At 37.8% G+C, this 14155-nt stretch overlaps 1 protein-coding gene across 7 annotated transcripts in view; it reads left to right on the top strand.

Moving 5' to 3' along the window:
• Nucleotides 1–14155, top strand: part of ralgps1 (Ral GEF with PH domain and SH3 binding motif 1) — an 87624-nt gene that overhangs the window by 68382 nt on the left and 5087 nt on the right. For 5 of the 7 annotated variants that reach the window (XM_081703784.1, XM_081703786.1, XM_027009817.3 and 2 more), the window contains 9 exons: nucleotides 2128–2265; nucleotides 2640–2733; nucleotides 5010–5077; nucleotides 10302–10428; nucleotides 10589–10743; nucleotides 11657–11705; nucleotides 11943–12023; nucleotides 12482–12587; nucleotides 12806–12898. In XM_081703784.1, coding sequence (XP_081559910.1) covers nucleotides 2128–2265; nucleotides 2640–2733; nucleotides 5010–5077; nucleotides 10302–10428; nucleotides 10589–10743; nucleotides 11657–11705; nucleotides 11943–12023; nucleotides 12482–12587; nucleotides 12806–12898 — 911 coding nt within the window. Of the gene's footprint in view, nucleotides 1–2127; nucleotides 2266–2639; nucleotides 2734–5009; nucleotides 5078–6810; nucleotides 7679–10301; nucleotides 10429–10588; nucleotides 10744–11656; nucleotides 11706–11942; nucleotides 12024–12481; nucleotides 12588–12805; nucleotides 12899–14155 lie in introns of those variants that run through there. The other 2 variants (XM_027009820.3, XM_081703787.1) reach the window with 2 other exon arrangements.

The raw sequence follows: 14155 nt of genomic DNA, 5'->3' as shown, positions 1-14155 counted from the left end.
AGTTGTAGAGGCAATGTATTTTTAATGCTAATGGACATGGAATTAATGACATATCTGATTGCATTGCCAGCTGTTGCTATGACAGCAATTAAATTAGGAAATTCAAAGAAAAAGAAAATGTAAGGGTGAATGATGATTTACCTTAAAGAAAACACTTAAGGTAAAACTTTTTTGTACAACCCACTTAACAAAAGTTTTGAGACTAGCACAAATGTTGGTTTTCACAAAGTTTGCTGCTTCAGTTTTTATGGTGGCAATTTGCATTAACTCTAGATTGTGAAGAGTGATCAGATGAATTGCAGTTCATTGCAAGGTCATTCCTTACTATGACAATTAACTTAATCACAAAAATTACTGCATTCCAGCCACTACATTTCAGTCCTACCACAAAATAACCTGCTCGCATCATTTCAGTGATCTTCTCATTAGCTCAGGATGAAGTGTTAATGAGGACCAGGGAGCTGATATCACTCTGTCATGCTGATTAGAAGAGCAGACTGATTGCTTTAAAAGGGTGGTGGTGCTAGAAGTTTTCTTTTGTTAACCATGGTTACCTCCAAGGTATCACATGCAGTCATCGTTGTTTTGCATCAAAAGGGCTTCACAGGCAAGATTCCATGGAGTATCTGCAGTGGACTGTGGATAAAGATTTAAAAAATTGTAAAATGCAGGTTTCCAGTGAAACAAGATGTTTTGATCTTTTGGACAGAACTATCACCATTCACAATGATTTGGAATTGACTCCTGCGAAGTGATCTATAATATCCAATGGTCTAAAATTTGTACCTGCAAGGCTTACTACTAATGAATTAAAGTCATTAATGACACTAAATATTTTTTCAGCATTCAAGGTTACATGTTTATTTTAATAAAGATGGCCAAGATACTCTATTCACATGCCATATCTGAACATAACTCTACCAAGTCCTCCTCAATACCTCCGCGAGCCAGTGGCAAGGAAAAACTCCCTAGAGCATGAGGAAGAAACCTTGAGAGGAACCAAGACTCAAAAGGGGGGCCTATGCTCTTCTGGCTGACAGTGGTTACCACAATAGTAACAATTTTAAGAGGAAAATAAATAAATAATAATTAAACGAAAAAATAAGCAATTAATGTCTAGTCTGGATTTCTAGAATTTCTAGTCTTGTCCTGATGGTGTGTCCGAAACCCATCCCACAAGAGAACATCCATTAATGGCGATGGAGAAGCAGTTGGCTGGCGTGGAGGTGTGGCGAGCTACAACAGGGTACATCAGGAGGTGATGGGAGTAGCCATGGCAGCTGAAATGGGTTGAGGCTCAGTAACATCATGATATCGTAGTAGGTGTACCTCGGCAGAAAGAGAGAATAGATTATTAGGCATGTCTAGGTATGAGGGTCTGTAAATTAGGGAACTATAATGTGCAAAGATTCTGGCAGATCTAGCTGTCCCAGCACAGCTAAAAGGGTAGAGCCAGAAGGAAACACAGGCATGAGGGCACCCTGGAACATCCGCACTCGGCCGCTCTCAATCAACAAACTTGAATGACAGAAGAGAGGTGAAGTAACAGCATCATAACATCCCAGTTTACAATAACTCTCAATGCCCATGGACCCCCAGATCTACACCTTTACTGGGAAGTAATAGGAAGTAGTTAATAAAATGCCTGACTATACAGATAGGTTTTCAGCCTAGCCTTAAATATTGAGACTGTGTCTGAGTTTCAAATGTTTAGAGGAAGGTTATTCCATAATGTGGGAGCTTTATAGGCAAAGATGAAATGTAAGATTAAAAATGTAAACAAAAAATTGTTTTTAAGCCAACTGATAAAACTGGAGCTGTTATCGTTTGGAGAAAAGATCTTTACAAGAAAGAAGCAATCACACAACATTCTAATACTAGCTTTTATAGGCACAACAGCTCTGATATCATTCCACAGTTACAGTCCTCCAGTCAACTGTCACACTATTTCAGGACACCTCCCAGATACTGCAAGAAATTGTATTGTAGATGATCGTCACTATAGCCATTTCTGTCTTCTTTCACAGGTGATCAAGAAACTTTGTGTGCAATCAATTTTTACTATGATATATGTGTACACATTCTTTATATATGTAAACATGAATTTCTGTGTCTGCTTATTTTTAGGAATCTATCTATTGGATATGATTTACATCGACTCTGCATATCCAGCCACTGACAGCATCATTGAGACCGAGCAGAGGACCAATCAAATGAACAACCTCCTCCGTATCATCTCTGACCTTCAGGTGTCCTGCAGCTATGGTCAGTTTTCACCCCCACTCATCCCAAATCCCAAGTATTTTATACACAAGCTTTACTTCAGATACAGTGTTTATTTTGGGGGCATCTAAAGATGAAAAAATAATGTGACTAATGACTTTGTGTCCACAAGAGGGAGCAACTGAGGTTCAAAGTGATTGCCTGTGATTTTTCCTGTACATTTCCTGGAAATGTAATCACTTTTGTTTTCTAAAAGATAAATGCTGCATAATATATATTTTATATGTATTTGTTCATAATATACGCTGTTTTAAATGTTTTTTTTTAAATCAAACATACATTGGACTTGTTTCTAGCTGCAACAGTCTGAATGAAGATTTGAATTTAATGTGACCTTTACCCTCTGCCCCGCACAGATTACTTGCAGACATTGCCACATGTGCAGAAATACTTGATGTCAGTACGCTACATTGAGGAGCTGCAGAAGTTTGTGGAGGATGACAATTACACGTACGTTTTTAAGGCTCCAGTATGATTTGGTACAATACGATGGGAATTATATCATCAGTAAGAAATGTACATGGCAAAGCAGAATAGCTGAAATAGTAGAAAATTATTTACCCATCAATATTACCCATTACAACAAAAATGCCAACAGCAAAGACCTAGCACACATATGGAAATAAAAAAGAAGAGCAAAAACTGTAATTGAAAAGCTACTTATGAATTATGACATTCCCTAATTGTCTAGTGATTTCTTTTTCAAGAATTGAAACTTTTGCGTGCATCTCTATGGCAGACAGTTCTAGTCACATGTGCTTAGATCCATAAGTCAAACAGACTGCTTTGTGAAGCACTTTCTAGACTGTTCCTGCAGGATTACTAACCCATATGGTGTACGTAGTCTTTAGGTCCATTTGTTTTGGCCACATGGCCCACAGTGCGACCAAACTCCTCTAATTTTCTGGCCGCAGCTGCCCATGGTTGGTATGGACTGATGCTAACAAAATCCTATGTTATCGTTTTGGTTTTTCTCCCTCTCTCTGTCTTTACCCTTGAGCAGATAGTCATGTTTAACATCAGGTCGTGTTCTTAAAGCAAAAAATGAATTGAACTCTGTAAATGAATTTTTTGTTGTTGTGCATTTTTACAAGATATGTTAATCCACACATTTAAATGTGTTATGGGGATTGTATGTCCTTGCACCATGTGTGTTTTAATAAGGTGATGTCATTGCCAATGGGAACCCTCCAAACGTCATCCGCCCAGTCCAAATATTCAGAGTTCCTCCAGCCACTTCGTGTGGTCCTGTCTGTCTGAGCTGGGTCTTTGGTGCCTGTGGTTTCAGTGTGTACCCACTTCTAATGCTGTAGAGCCTTCTAAGAGCAATTCCAGGAATAATACGTCGGTGTGGCAGACCTTTCTAGAATTTGACTGACTTTCATTTGTCGGACTTAAGCTCAGTCAAGCTCTGCTAGGTTTCTCCTGAAAGTTTGTTAAAACATGTGTTTGTTAAAACACGTGTGTACTTATAATCTCACATATCCTATTGTATTTATCCAGATCTTGTGTTTTTCCCCCCAAAAAAAGAGATTATTCTATCAGTGCTAGATTTATTTTCTTAAGTCATTTGGTCTCTCCAGTTCTAGACAGGGATGGTAATAAAACATGGGTATTCAACAAAACTTCAGAAAATACAGATGGGTGTTTATAGTGTGCCTGTGTTGTAAAGTGAAACAAAACCATACTGCACAAGACTAATGCTCCATTGAGCACATTATTATTTTCAAACCATTATTTTTATCAACATTTCATCACACAGCTGTCATAACTCAACCACCTGATCTCACCTACCTGTATTCCACATGGGGCAAAAACAAAATATTATTTTGCAAGACCTAAATGCAGTGGCTATTCAAACCAGCTATCAGCCATTATCAATCATGAAGCATTATGTTTATCTGTTGTAACAGAAGCCCATTCCCATTTTACAATGCTCCCTTTCACTTACTCTGTGGGGCCAGAGGCTGATGCTGCTTGCCTGGGACTGGACTTCCATGTGAAGGTTGTGTATCTGGAGTGTAATGGAAAAGGCAGAGTTGGCAGGAAGTGGGCACTGGTGCACATGGGGCTGGAGGGATTGTAGAGTTTCAGGGGATGACCAACATCTGGCCTCTTCTCTGGTTACAAGGCAAAGCCTGCACTCCTCCTTAGCCTCACACACAGGGTCATGCCCCTTAAACCCATAGCTCTCACTCATATCATGCTCTGTAATGTTTGGTATTTTTCACTTAATCTGTTTATTTTTTCACTTAAACAGTGCCTGGTGGATAAAAGTGACTGTATAGCAGGCTTTAGTCCTGTTACAGTAGTTTGTATTGTAACAACAATAACTGTTCCGGTGATGACGCTATTGTAAGGCCTTACAAGTTAATTATGTGACTTTGCAGCAGAGAGCAGAGGCAGTCTGATAAATGCAACACGCAGTTGAAACTACACTCATTACAGCATTAAACAAAGTATTGTGTATGGTTCAGGATGTGTACCTTGGTGTCAACTGTTGCACTGTATGTTTTCAGCTCAATGACAAGCATGTGGCTTAACAAAAGCCATGCATTAGGGAAAAATTACAAAACCCACACCTATCCAACTATAGCAAGAAGTTGCATGTAAATATCTGTTTTATCATAATCCAACCATGAACTCCAGCATTGTTGTGTTATGTTGTAATCATTTGTTAAGTATCCAATTTTTAAACTAATTTCTCTGTTCATATTCTCTCTCAGGCTGTCTCTAAGAATTGAACCAGGCAACAGCTCACCTCGTCTGGTATCTTCCAAAGAAGACCTTGGAGGTACTGAGTTAATTTTTTTTAAATCTTATTTTCTTTGAAGACAGTTTTCCATCTGGAAGGGGTGCCACATCATGATTGCTTTATATTCCCCTGTAGAATAGGGCTAGCATCGATTCCATAAAGGTAGCTGTGTTCTACCTGTGGATTATAGAATCTCTGGAAGTTGTTATGAGTTTAGGGCATTTGCAGATGTTTGCTGGAAGGATAATGGAATATTTAATTATTTAATAGAGATTCCTGTGAACTGAACACCCTCAGGATACAGCAGATTAGATGGTTTTTCAAATAAGGGAACCCTCCCTCATTTCCTCCATTAGCTAACACTGTTTGGCAGGGTTTTCAAGCAGGGGAGCTTCCACTCACATTCTCCATAGGACACTAACACTACTGAGACTGCAGAGTTTGAAGCACCTGTATGGCAGAGTTGCCTCAGCTCCTCATCCTACAAGTGTGCAATGTCTCTCAGATCATCTTAGGCTGGGCTTGGAGTTCTTGCTTGTTTTGTTTTTTTAATAGTATTATAGGCATGTGTGTGTGTAATGGCATATGACACATTCATCAACATCTTTACTTCTATACATGCAAATGTAATTTAATATACCCAAACATATTTATTCAAAAACAAGCACAAGACTGTGGTCTTGTTCCCTTAAGAAACACTTTTCTGAATCTGTGCTGGGCTTGTACTTGAGAAAGCAATGTTATTTATCTTTTATTCAGTTTAAGATTTTAAGACTCTCAAAGGCAGGTAAAGACCTCTCAATATTTTTTCAAATGTATGAATTGGAAATAAAGTCATGTTGAGGGCATTATAGTTGTAACAGCTGTGGGTGCTCTATATAGCAATACTTATGGGTTCGCAAATGTCCAAGCAAGCCTGGAGTATACCGTGTGTTTTCTACAAGTGCTCTGTGGTTAGTCTGGAGCTGCATGCTGACATCACTGGTTACTTACATCCAGGACACCATGTAGATGTTTAAATTAGGGTTGTTAAACTCAATTACCCTTGGTGTATGTTAGGGTCACTTCTCCGGTTTCTGATCACGAGTCACATAACAGGTCACATAACAGACAAGACAGACATTACTTTTCATTGAAAAAAATATTTTTGTAGTGTTATAACCATAAAATATTTTATTACATTTATTTGTTTTACCTATGTATTACTAAAAAGGCTTGGAGTAGTTTATTATGTTTATAGATAATTTAACCAGTTAGGTGTTCTGAGTTATCGGAGATTGACGTTGAAACACTTACAAAAGTGATCTCACTTCTGAACACTACTAGCTGTCCTCTAGATACCATACAATCAAAATTATTTAATCACATTTTCAGCACACTGCCGAATGACATTGTTAATATTGTCAGTCATTCACAACAAGGAGTTTACCCACAGAGTAAACATCGGTTATAATGACTCTTCTAAAGAAGAATAAATGAAACCCTGCTGACCTCAACAATTACAGATTGAACTTTAATATTCCTTTTATAGGAAAGATTACTAAGAAGGTGGTTTCTCTTCAACCTTAAGAATATTTAATAGTAGTGAACTAAAAGCGACCTCTTAGTCTGGCTTTAGAGCTCATCACTGCACAGAAACCACACTAATCAAAGTCCTAAATGATCTATCTGTGAGCTATCTGTGATGTCCAGTTTTGGGCCTAGCACCCTTTAATCTCTATATACCTCCATTGGCCACAATTGTCAGTAAATATAATGTCTTATTTCACCAGTATGCAGGTGACACACAATTACCTGTTCGTTGATACTGACCAACTGTCTAGAAGATATCAAGTCCTGGATGGGTGAAATGTCCTTCAACTCAATGACAAAAAAATGGAGTTTATTGGGAATGGTCATACCCACTGATGTAGTAGCTTAGCTGGAGTCCCTATCAGTTAAGGCCCAACATTATATTAGCATTAACAACATTATATAACAACATTATATAATACTATATACCAGGCATCACATTTGACTATGAGCTGGAACAGCATTCTATCATCTTCATAACATACCCAAAGTCAGAAGTATACTCACAGCAACTGATAAAGAAAAACTTCTGCATGCATTTGTATCATTATGTCTGGTTTACTGTAATGCACTTCTAGCAGGTCTCCCTAAGAAAACTATTTCAAGCCTGCAGAAGGTTGAGAATGCAGTGGCCAGAGTCCTAGCAAAGATGAGAGACTGTACACCAATCCTTAAAGAGTTGCACTGGCTACTTGTGTCACTCACAATTGAGCATTTACATGGTCTTGCCCCTCTATACATCAGCAGTGTGGTCACAAAGCATGTACCCTCAAGGGCACTCAGATCAGATGATAAAAGCATGCAGTCACTGCATACCATGCAACTGTATAACTCTGAGGTTGCTTTTTTGCTGCCATGGCCCCAAATTCTGGAATTCTCTTCCAGATGACCTGAGTGCACTTGACAACTTTAAATACTTTCTTTAAATACTTTAAAGAAAAAAGTTAAGACTTTCCTGTTTTGCACTGCCTTTAATTAAACTATGTTTACCTTGCTTATTTTTAAAATTTTGCTTTTCACTTTAACTATGCACATTGTTTTACTTGCTGCAGTTATACTTTTATTTCCTTGAATTCCTTGAAGATGTTTTTATTTTACTTTATTTCATTAAATTAACTTTTCTGATTTCTATTTAAACTAATTATATTTAACTTAATTAATTGTTAAATACTTTTTTTTGTACCATTTTATTTTTGGCAAAAACCTTACTGACAATACATTATCCTATGTATTCTCTATTTTCTGTAAAGCATTTTGTAAACTGTTTATTATTATTATTATTATTATTATTATTATTATTATTATTATATTGCAGAAAATTGCTGCTGAAGAAGAAGATCATCTACATATTAAAAATGGCCCCAAATAGAAATGGCTCCATATTTGTTATGGTGTTATGGTTTCCATGCTTATCCCAGTGACAATGACCAGTCACCTGCATCTTGTTATGCATTTAACCTTTCTTTCTCTCTCTCTCTCTCTCTCTCTCTCTCTCTCTCTCTCTCTCTCTCTCTCTCTCTCTCTCTCTCTCTGTTGCTTTCATATTTTTCTTCGGGAAATAATTAGGAAAAAAAAATGTATTGAAGCATAAAGAAAACCTGAAGTGGTAATAGCTAATAAGCTAGCTACTGAATTAGTAATGAGTTAGCTAACATTAATCATGTTACCACTAAAAAAATATTCCTCACTCTTCCAAATTCCAACTATTTCTACTTCAACTACTATGGCCCTCTCCATCTTAATTTGTGACGATAGGAGCCAACTGTTGTCAAGCACACATGAAAATGAAGTTCTTAATTAGTAGAGTAAGAATGAGTTAGAAATATGGTCATATTATTTTGGGCCGAACATTCATTGACCAGAATAATAATACATTTTTATTAATGATTAGTAGATTATCTAAGATTCTTTAAGACACGGTCATCAATTATGTATTTTGTGTGTGTGTGTGTGTGTGTGTGTGTGTATGTGTTTATGCTGTCACCTCTAGTTCCTAGTATTTATTTGTTCTTATCACATCATCTACAGTCTATATGTTTCTTTGTCTGAACAACCTACATTGCTGATAAATGTACTCAGTCCAACTCCCTGATTATTCTGTGAAGGTGACACATGTAACACAATGCCAGATTGTTTATGGTGGCAATACTCAAGGTCACCAACATGCAAACTGGGTGACAGGGAAATTGAAAAATAAACAGAAAACACACTACTAACATACTAATACTTTGTAAAATACTTTTTACTAATTTTACAAACAAATATACTACGATTCCAATAGTACAGCCAAAACTTACAAACTGCCAACAGCATGAAACAATTTAGGCCCCTGAGGTGTATGGTCTGTCTGTGCAGAGAGTACAGTCCTCATCCTTTATTACTGTCTATGTGCAGAAACCACTTGTTGTAATAAAGAAGCATATTTTAAACATTGTGATCACCATGGGTATCACAGTAAGCATCTATGTGTTACAATATCTTATATCAACAGTATCTTATAACAGTAACAGTATCTAGTTACATATTATTCAAGTCCTCCATGGTGGAACCCATGAATTATTTTGAATGCTAAGATGGCTTATGGTGCTTATGGTGAGTCTTTTCTGAGAAAATTCTTGGCATCTCATTTTCTCATCATGTTCTTAGAAACCTAGCAGCTGGCCCTTGGATCCTAGCACAAACTGTATCTCTACAATCAAATACTGGACTCAGTCTGAAGCTGAATATATTGAAAGGATACACTTTATATAAATGCAATCACCAATTTTTGATTAAAATAAAATAACTCTCTATAAACCGTTACCATCGAGTCACTTGAAACATCTGCTGATATCACGCACACATGCACTTTGGGCAAGCTGCCTGCTACCTGACTGCAAGCACCATGCCTTTAAGAGGGGACTTAATTGAAAACAACTCTTGTGTGCTGGCATCCTTGACAATCATAACAAAAATGATTATGAAAAGTACCTCAGCTGGAACCAGTACAAAAGTGTTTCCTGCATTCCCAGTCCAACTTTAAATCCATTAGTATCTTTTCCTGGCCCATGTGCTTGCACTGTTTGAAGAGGCACCAACAATGGAGTCCCTAGTCAGAACAGTGTATGGTTCCCTAAGATAAATGGGGAGGGAGGTCTGTTTCCATTTAGGCAGCCTCATCATGTCCCTCACAAGCTCCCACATCCCGCCTGTTAAAACCGGTGGGGGAGTTTGGGCCTTCAGGCCTTCTCATTGACAGTAAATGTCTATTTTGCTCTTTTTTTTACTGTGAAATGGATTATGGCCTCAACCTTGCCTGCAAGGAACCTGCTGCCTGTTAGTAGATGATTAGCTGTGTTCACCACTGTCCTGTTATTTCAGTACATAAGAGATACCATTATGTAGATTGTTCTAATTGGGCATGTGGCATTAATAGTTGTTTAGATTAGGAACAAAAGGAGGGGTGCCAAGAATGAGGCCTATATCCACACAAATGGAATTAACAGAACAAAACATTAAATATTGCTAGAAGGGAGATGGAAAAGCCTGAAATACGAGCTTAAACCTTTTACATCACCTCTGTGCTCACACATTATTTATGGAAGAAATATAATGCAGACGAAACTGACAATTACAAAATATGTGTGTGTGTGTGTGTGTGTGTGTGTGTGTGTGTGTGTGTGTGTGTGTGTGTGTGTGTGTGTGTGTGCAGCAGGACCATCAGAAGAATCATTCTCTGTGAGGTATAACCGGAGGCCAACATGTCCTGATACGTCAGTTGCTCACCTGCCCACCCCACCTCCTGCCCGTCACAGGAAGAGCCACAGTCTGGGCAATAAGTTAGTATCATGCGCCCCCTTCAGTACAAGTTAAGAACTCTCAACACGTAGTCCAACCTGAACTTTATGCTTATGTCATTAGTTTTTACTATTGCACTCTCTCTGTCCCTCCTATATTACATCCTCCCCCTTTTCCCATGTTTCTTTGTTCTCTTTTTAGTATGATGTGCCAATTTGGAGTGGTGGAGAGTAAGAGTGCCACTTTCTCTGCTAAGGAGAAGGCTCGTCACCTACTGGACGACAGCTTTTTAGAGTCCCACAGCCCTGTCAGGAACCACACACATGATTCTGTCTTCACCAATGGCATTTCTTTAGGTTCTTCACTTAATTCCTATACATTCTTGCTTTCCCCTGCTCACACTTTTGACACCCCAAAATCTGAATTATGAAGGTACCTGTTTAGTACAAAATCAGCAACATGGGCAGTGACCAGACATTTGAGCATTTAATATTACTGACTTCAAGATAGTTGAGTAGATTTTACATTTTTTTGGCAATAAAAGTCATTATATGCATTTTCTTCATCCATTATTTTGGTACCTGAATTTATTTTCCCATTGAAACTCCTCTGTAGGCCAGAGTCCAGCAGAGGTTGAAGATTTACATGCTTCTGGCTAACCTGTCTACTAAACTTGGTCAATAACTAATGAGTTAAATCAAGTGTTTTTGAGCAGTGAAATATTCAAGCTGGGATATTGCAGGCTTGGTCGAAACAATCTTAAAAGAATTTCCTGCCACTTGTGGGAAGCAATATTCTGAACAAATACCAAGATCAGGAGCAGGCTTCATGATCTTTGTTATTTTCTGGAAGGCTTCATTTTCCAGATAGCATTGCACCCTGTTGGTAGCCAAAATAGGAAAGCTCCTGAATTGACTTTTTAAAAACACATGTATAAAATATAAGGCTTTTAAATGAAGTTGCCATGAATGATTTATCATACATTTTTCATTCAGCATAAAATAATTGTAATAATTATGCGAATAAAGTGTTTTCTGTTGCATTTTAAACAATTCTAGAAAATGTGTGACATGGATGTTAACTACAACATTATTCTGTAACTCTGTATTACATATCTATACAGCAGTGTTTACCCCAATAACATGCATCTTGAAGGAAATCTACTATATGACATGTTATTGTTTTTTCACAGTACAGTCAGATTCTCAAGTCTCTTTTTGTTGTTGTTTTTGTTTGTTTGTTTTTGGTTTATTTTGCTTTACTTTGCAGGCAGTAGAGAAAGTTCCTTCAGTGATGAGTTGTCATCTACTGTTGAAAGGTGAAAAATGCTTGTGTGCTTATTTTAACTATAATTGTCAATGTTTTGAAATATTTCCCAGAGCCATTGTGAAAATCAAATTAATGGCAAAGTATAATAAGTCACCTTGAATACACCTGAGTACATACTTTGGCACATGGACAGAAGTCAACATGATTTCATGAGACTGCATCAGTACATCATAGATAAAATGAGAGCTGTAACTTAAAATTAGTGATTTGATATGTGTAATTTCAGGGGCCGTATGTATGCTACTCTGGGTCCAAACTGGAGGGTTCCAGTACGCACCTCCCCCAGAAGCAGAGCCTACATGTATAGGTACAAACCTTACCTGTCTTACACTGTGTGTTGTTCCTCAACATGCAGGTTTTTATGATCATCAACTCTATAATAGGGTTGTTTGTGTGTGTGTGTGTGTGTGTGTGTGTGTGTGTGTGTGTGTGTGTGTGTGTGTGTGTGTGTGTGTGTGTGTGTGTCTTTTGCTTTGGGATCATTAGGAATTGTTCTTCACACTAAACAGGACTGTTATTATACTAGGTTAAATTCACAATCATTTCACTTTTAAAAGTTAAAATGACTGAACTACTATTATCCAATAAAAAAATCAGAGGAAGTAGTGATGAATTTCTTCCATTGCCATTTATATCTGTACAGGTGTGTAATCCTTTATCCGTACGTGTGTCATGTTTATCTGTACACGTTAATGCTCTGCATCCTGTGCTTTACCTTTTGTTGTAACCAAAGAGGTTTTTAGTTGCCTTCTCTCTTTGGTCTAGTGTCTCTGGAGCAGCCTCCAGTTATGAGTGCAGCTCACTAAGCAGTATAACCATTGAAGGACCCCTGCGGAGAAAGACAGTGATGAAAGAGGGCAAGAAACCTACAGTGAGTGTGCACTCACATATTGGTTATTCCCCTAAATACAGTATAATGTATATATACATATACACTGAAGAATGATAAAATTAGTGTTTGAGTAAAACATGCAGTGAAATAACATTCCATGCCGATCATCTTAATGTTACTCAGCACTGGCCAGTCTCCTAAATCTCAATATTGTTTCTGCTTCAGTCTGTTTTCTTTATTGTTGTTTTTTTTCCTAGTTGTCATCCTGGAAACGTTACTGGATTGTTCTTTCTGGTTCCACGCTCATCTACTTTGGCTCTAAAGCTTTAAGAGCGAACGAAAGGAGACATGTGAGTGGACAATCCTCTGTTACGCTATGCATCGATAATTGCTGCAGTTTCATTCAGGTTTGAGTGTAATTTCTATTGGTTCTTTATTCCCTAAAAGGCACAGATAAAGTGGTAAATTATTTTCAACATCTATTTATAGTGCAGTGGTAGCTCAGTGGTTAAGATACTTGACTTTTGAAGGTTGCTGGTTCAAGCCCTGCCACTGCTGGGCCTCTGAGCAAGGCCCTTAACCCTAAATTGCTCAAGTTGTACACAGTCATATTTGTAAGTTGCTTTGAATAAAAGCATCAGATAAATGCCATAAATCTAAATGTACTGTAGAAATCTTCCATTTACACTGAGATGGTAATAATCCTAATCCCTGAATTAATTAGTTCAGATAATTTAAAATGAAGATAAACTTCTAACAGTAATCTGGGGCAACCATCATCTGGAGGTGCAATTCAAATTACAGCAGTAAAAAGTCAGTGACCTGAGTGGGTTGTCCTTGATAATGTCACTAACCCGTTTATGTAGGCAGCTATCATAAATTGCATCCAGATTCGGAAACTTGGTTTCCACAGTTGTCTGCACAGTTTTAACTATCCAGACCAGGTCTCTGGTTTTCTGCGGTGCAGCTGGTGTACGATACTACTTCGCAGTAGCAGAGAATGCTCTGTATTGTGTGCCTGTTGAAATTCACTAAGAACCGAGTGGAGTTTGGTTTTTTAAGCATCCTCAAAAGGAAAAGCCTCTGCTTGGGCTTTCTTCACCAGGTGGGAGTTGTTATGTGTCCATGCCAGATCTTTTGTGTTGTGAAACCCCAGGAATCTAATGTCATTGACCCTCTCTACCATTCATGTGGGGAGGGAGAGGTTTCATTTTTCTGGTTCGCCTAAAGCTAACGACAGTCTCCTTGGTGTTCAGGACAACATTATTGTGTGAACACCACTGAACAGATGTTGGACCTATCCAGAGTGACGTACATAAGTACTTTGTCGTCTTCTCATAGAATGTATCAGTACAGTAGGTTAGAGTTCAAGATACCGTTGAACTAGAATATTGAATCAATGTTTATACCTAGAAGAAGAATATAAGCATAAGCTCTATATCGGACAACGATAAGTGCAATATCAAACAATACTAAACAATACGTACTAGAGTGTTCAGTTACTCAACTCCAGTATTACATTTCCATAAGTCAAAACAATAACAATTGTGGTCATCATAAAATAAGTGATTGTGAATCCTTTGTATCCTTGTCTCATCCGTAGCTCA

Source organism: Electrophorus electricus, chromosome 20, assembly GCF_041902795.1.
Source record: "Electrophorus electricus isolate QZ-2024a chromosome 20, ASM4190279v1, whole genome shotgun sequence".
Classification (NCBI taxonomy): Eukaryota; Metazoa; Chordata; class Actinopteri; order Gymnotiformes; family Gymnotidae; genus Electrophorus; species Electrophorus electricus.
This window is presented reverse-complemented; position numbering and strand designations above follow the sequence as displayed.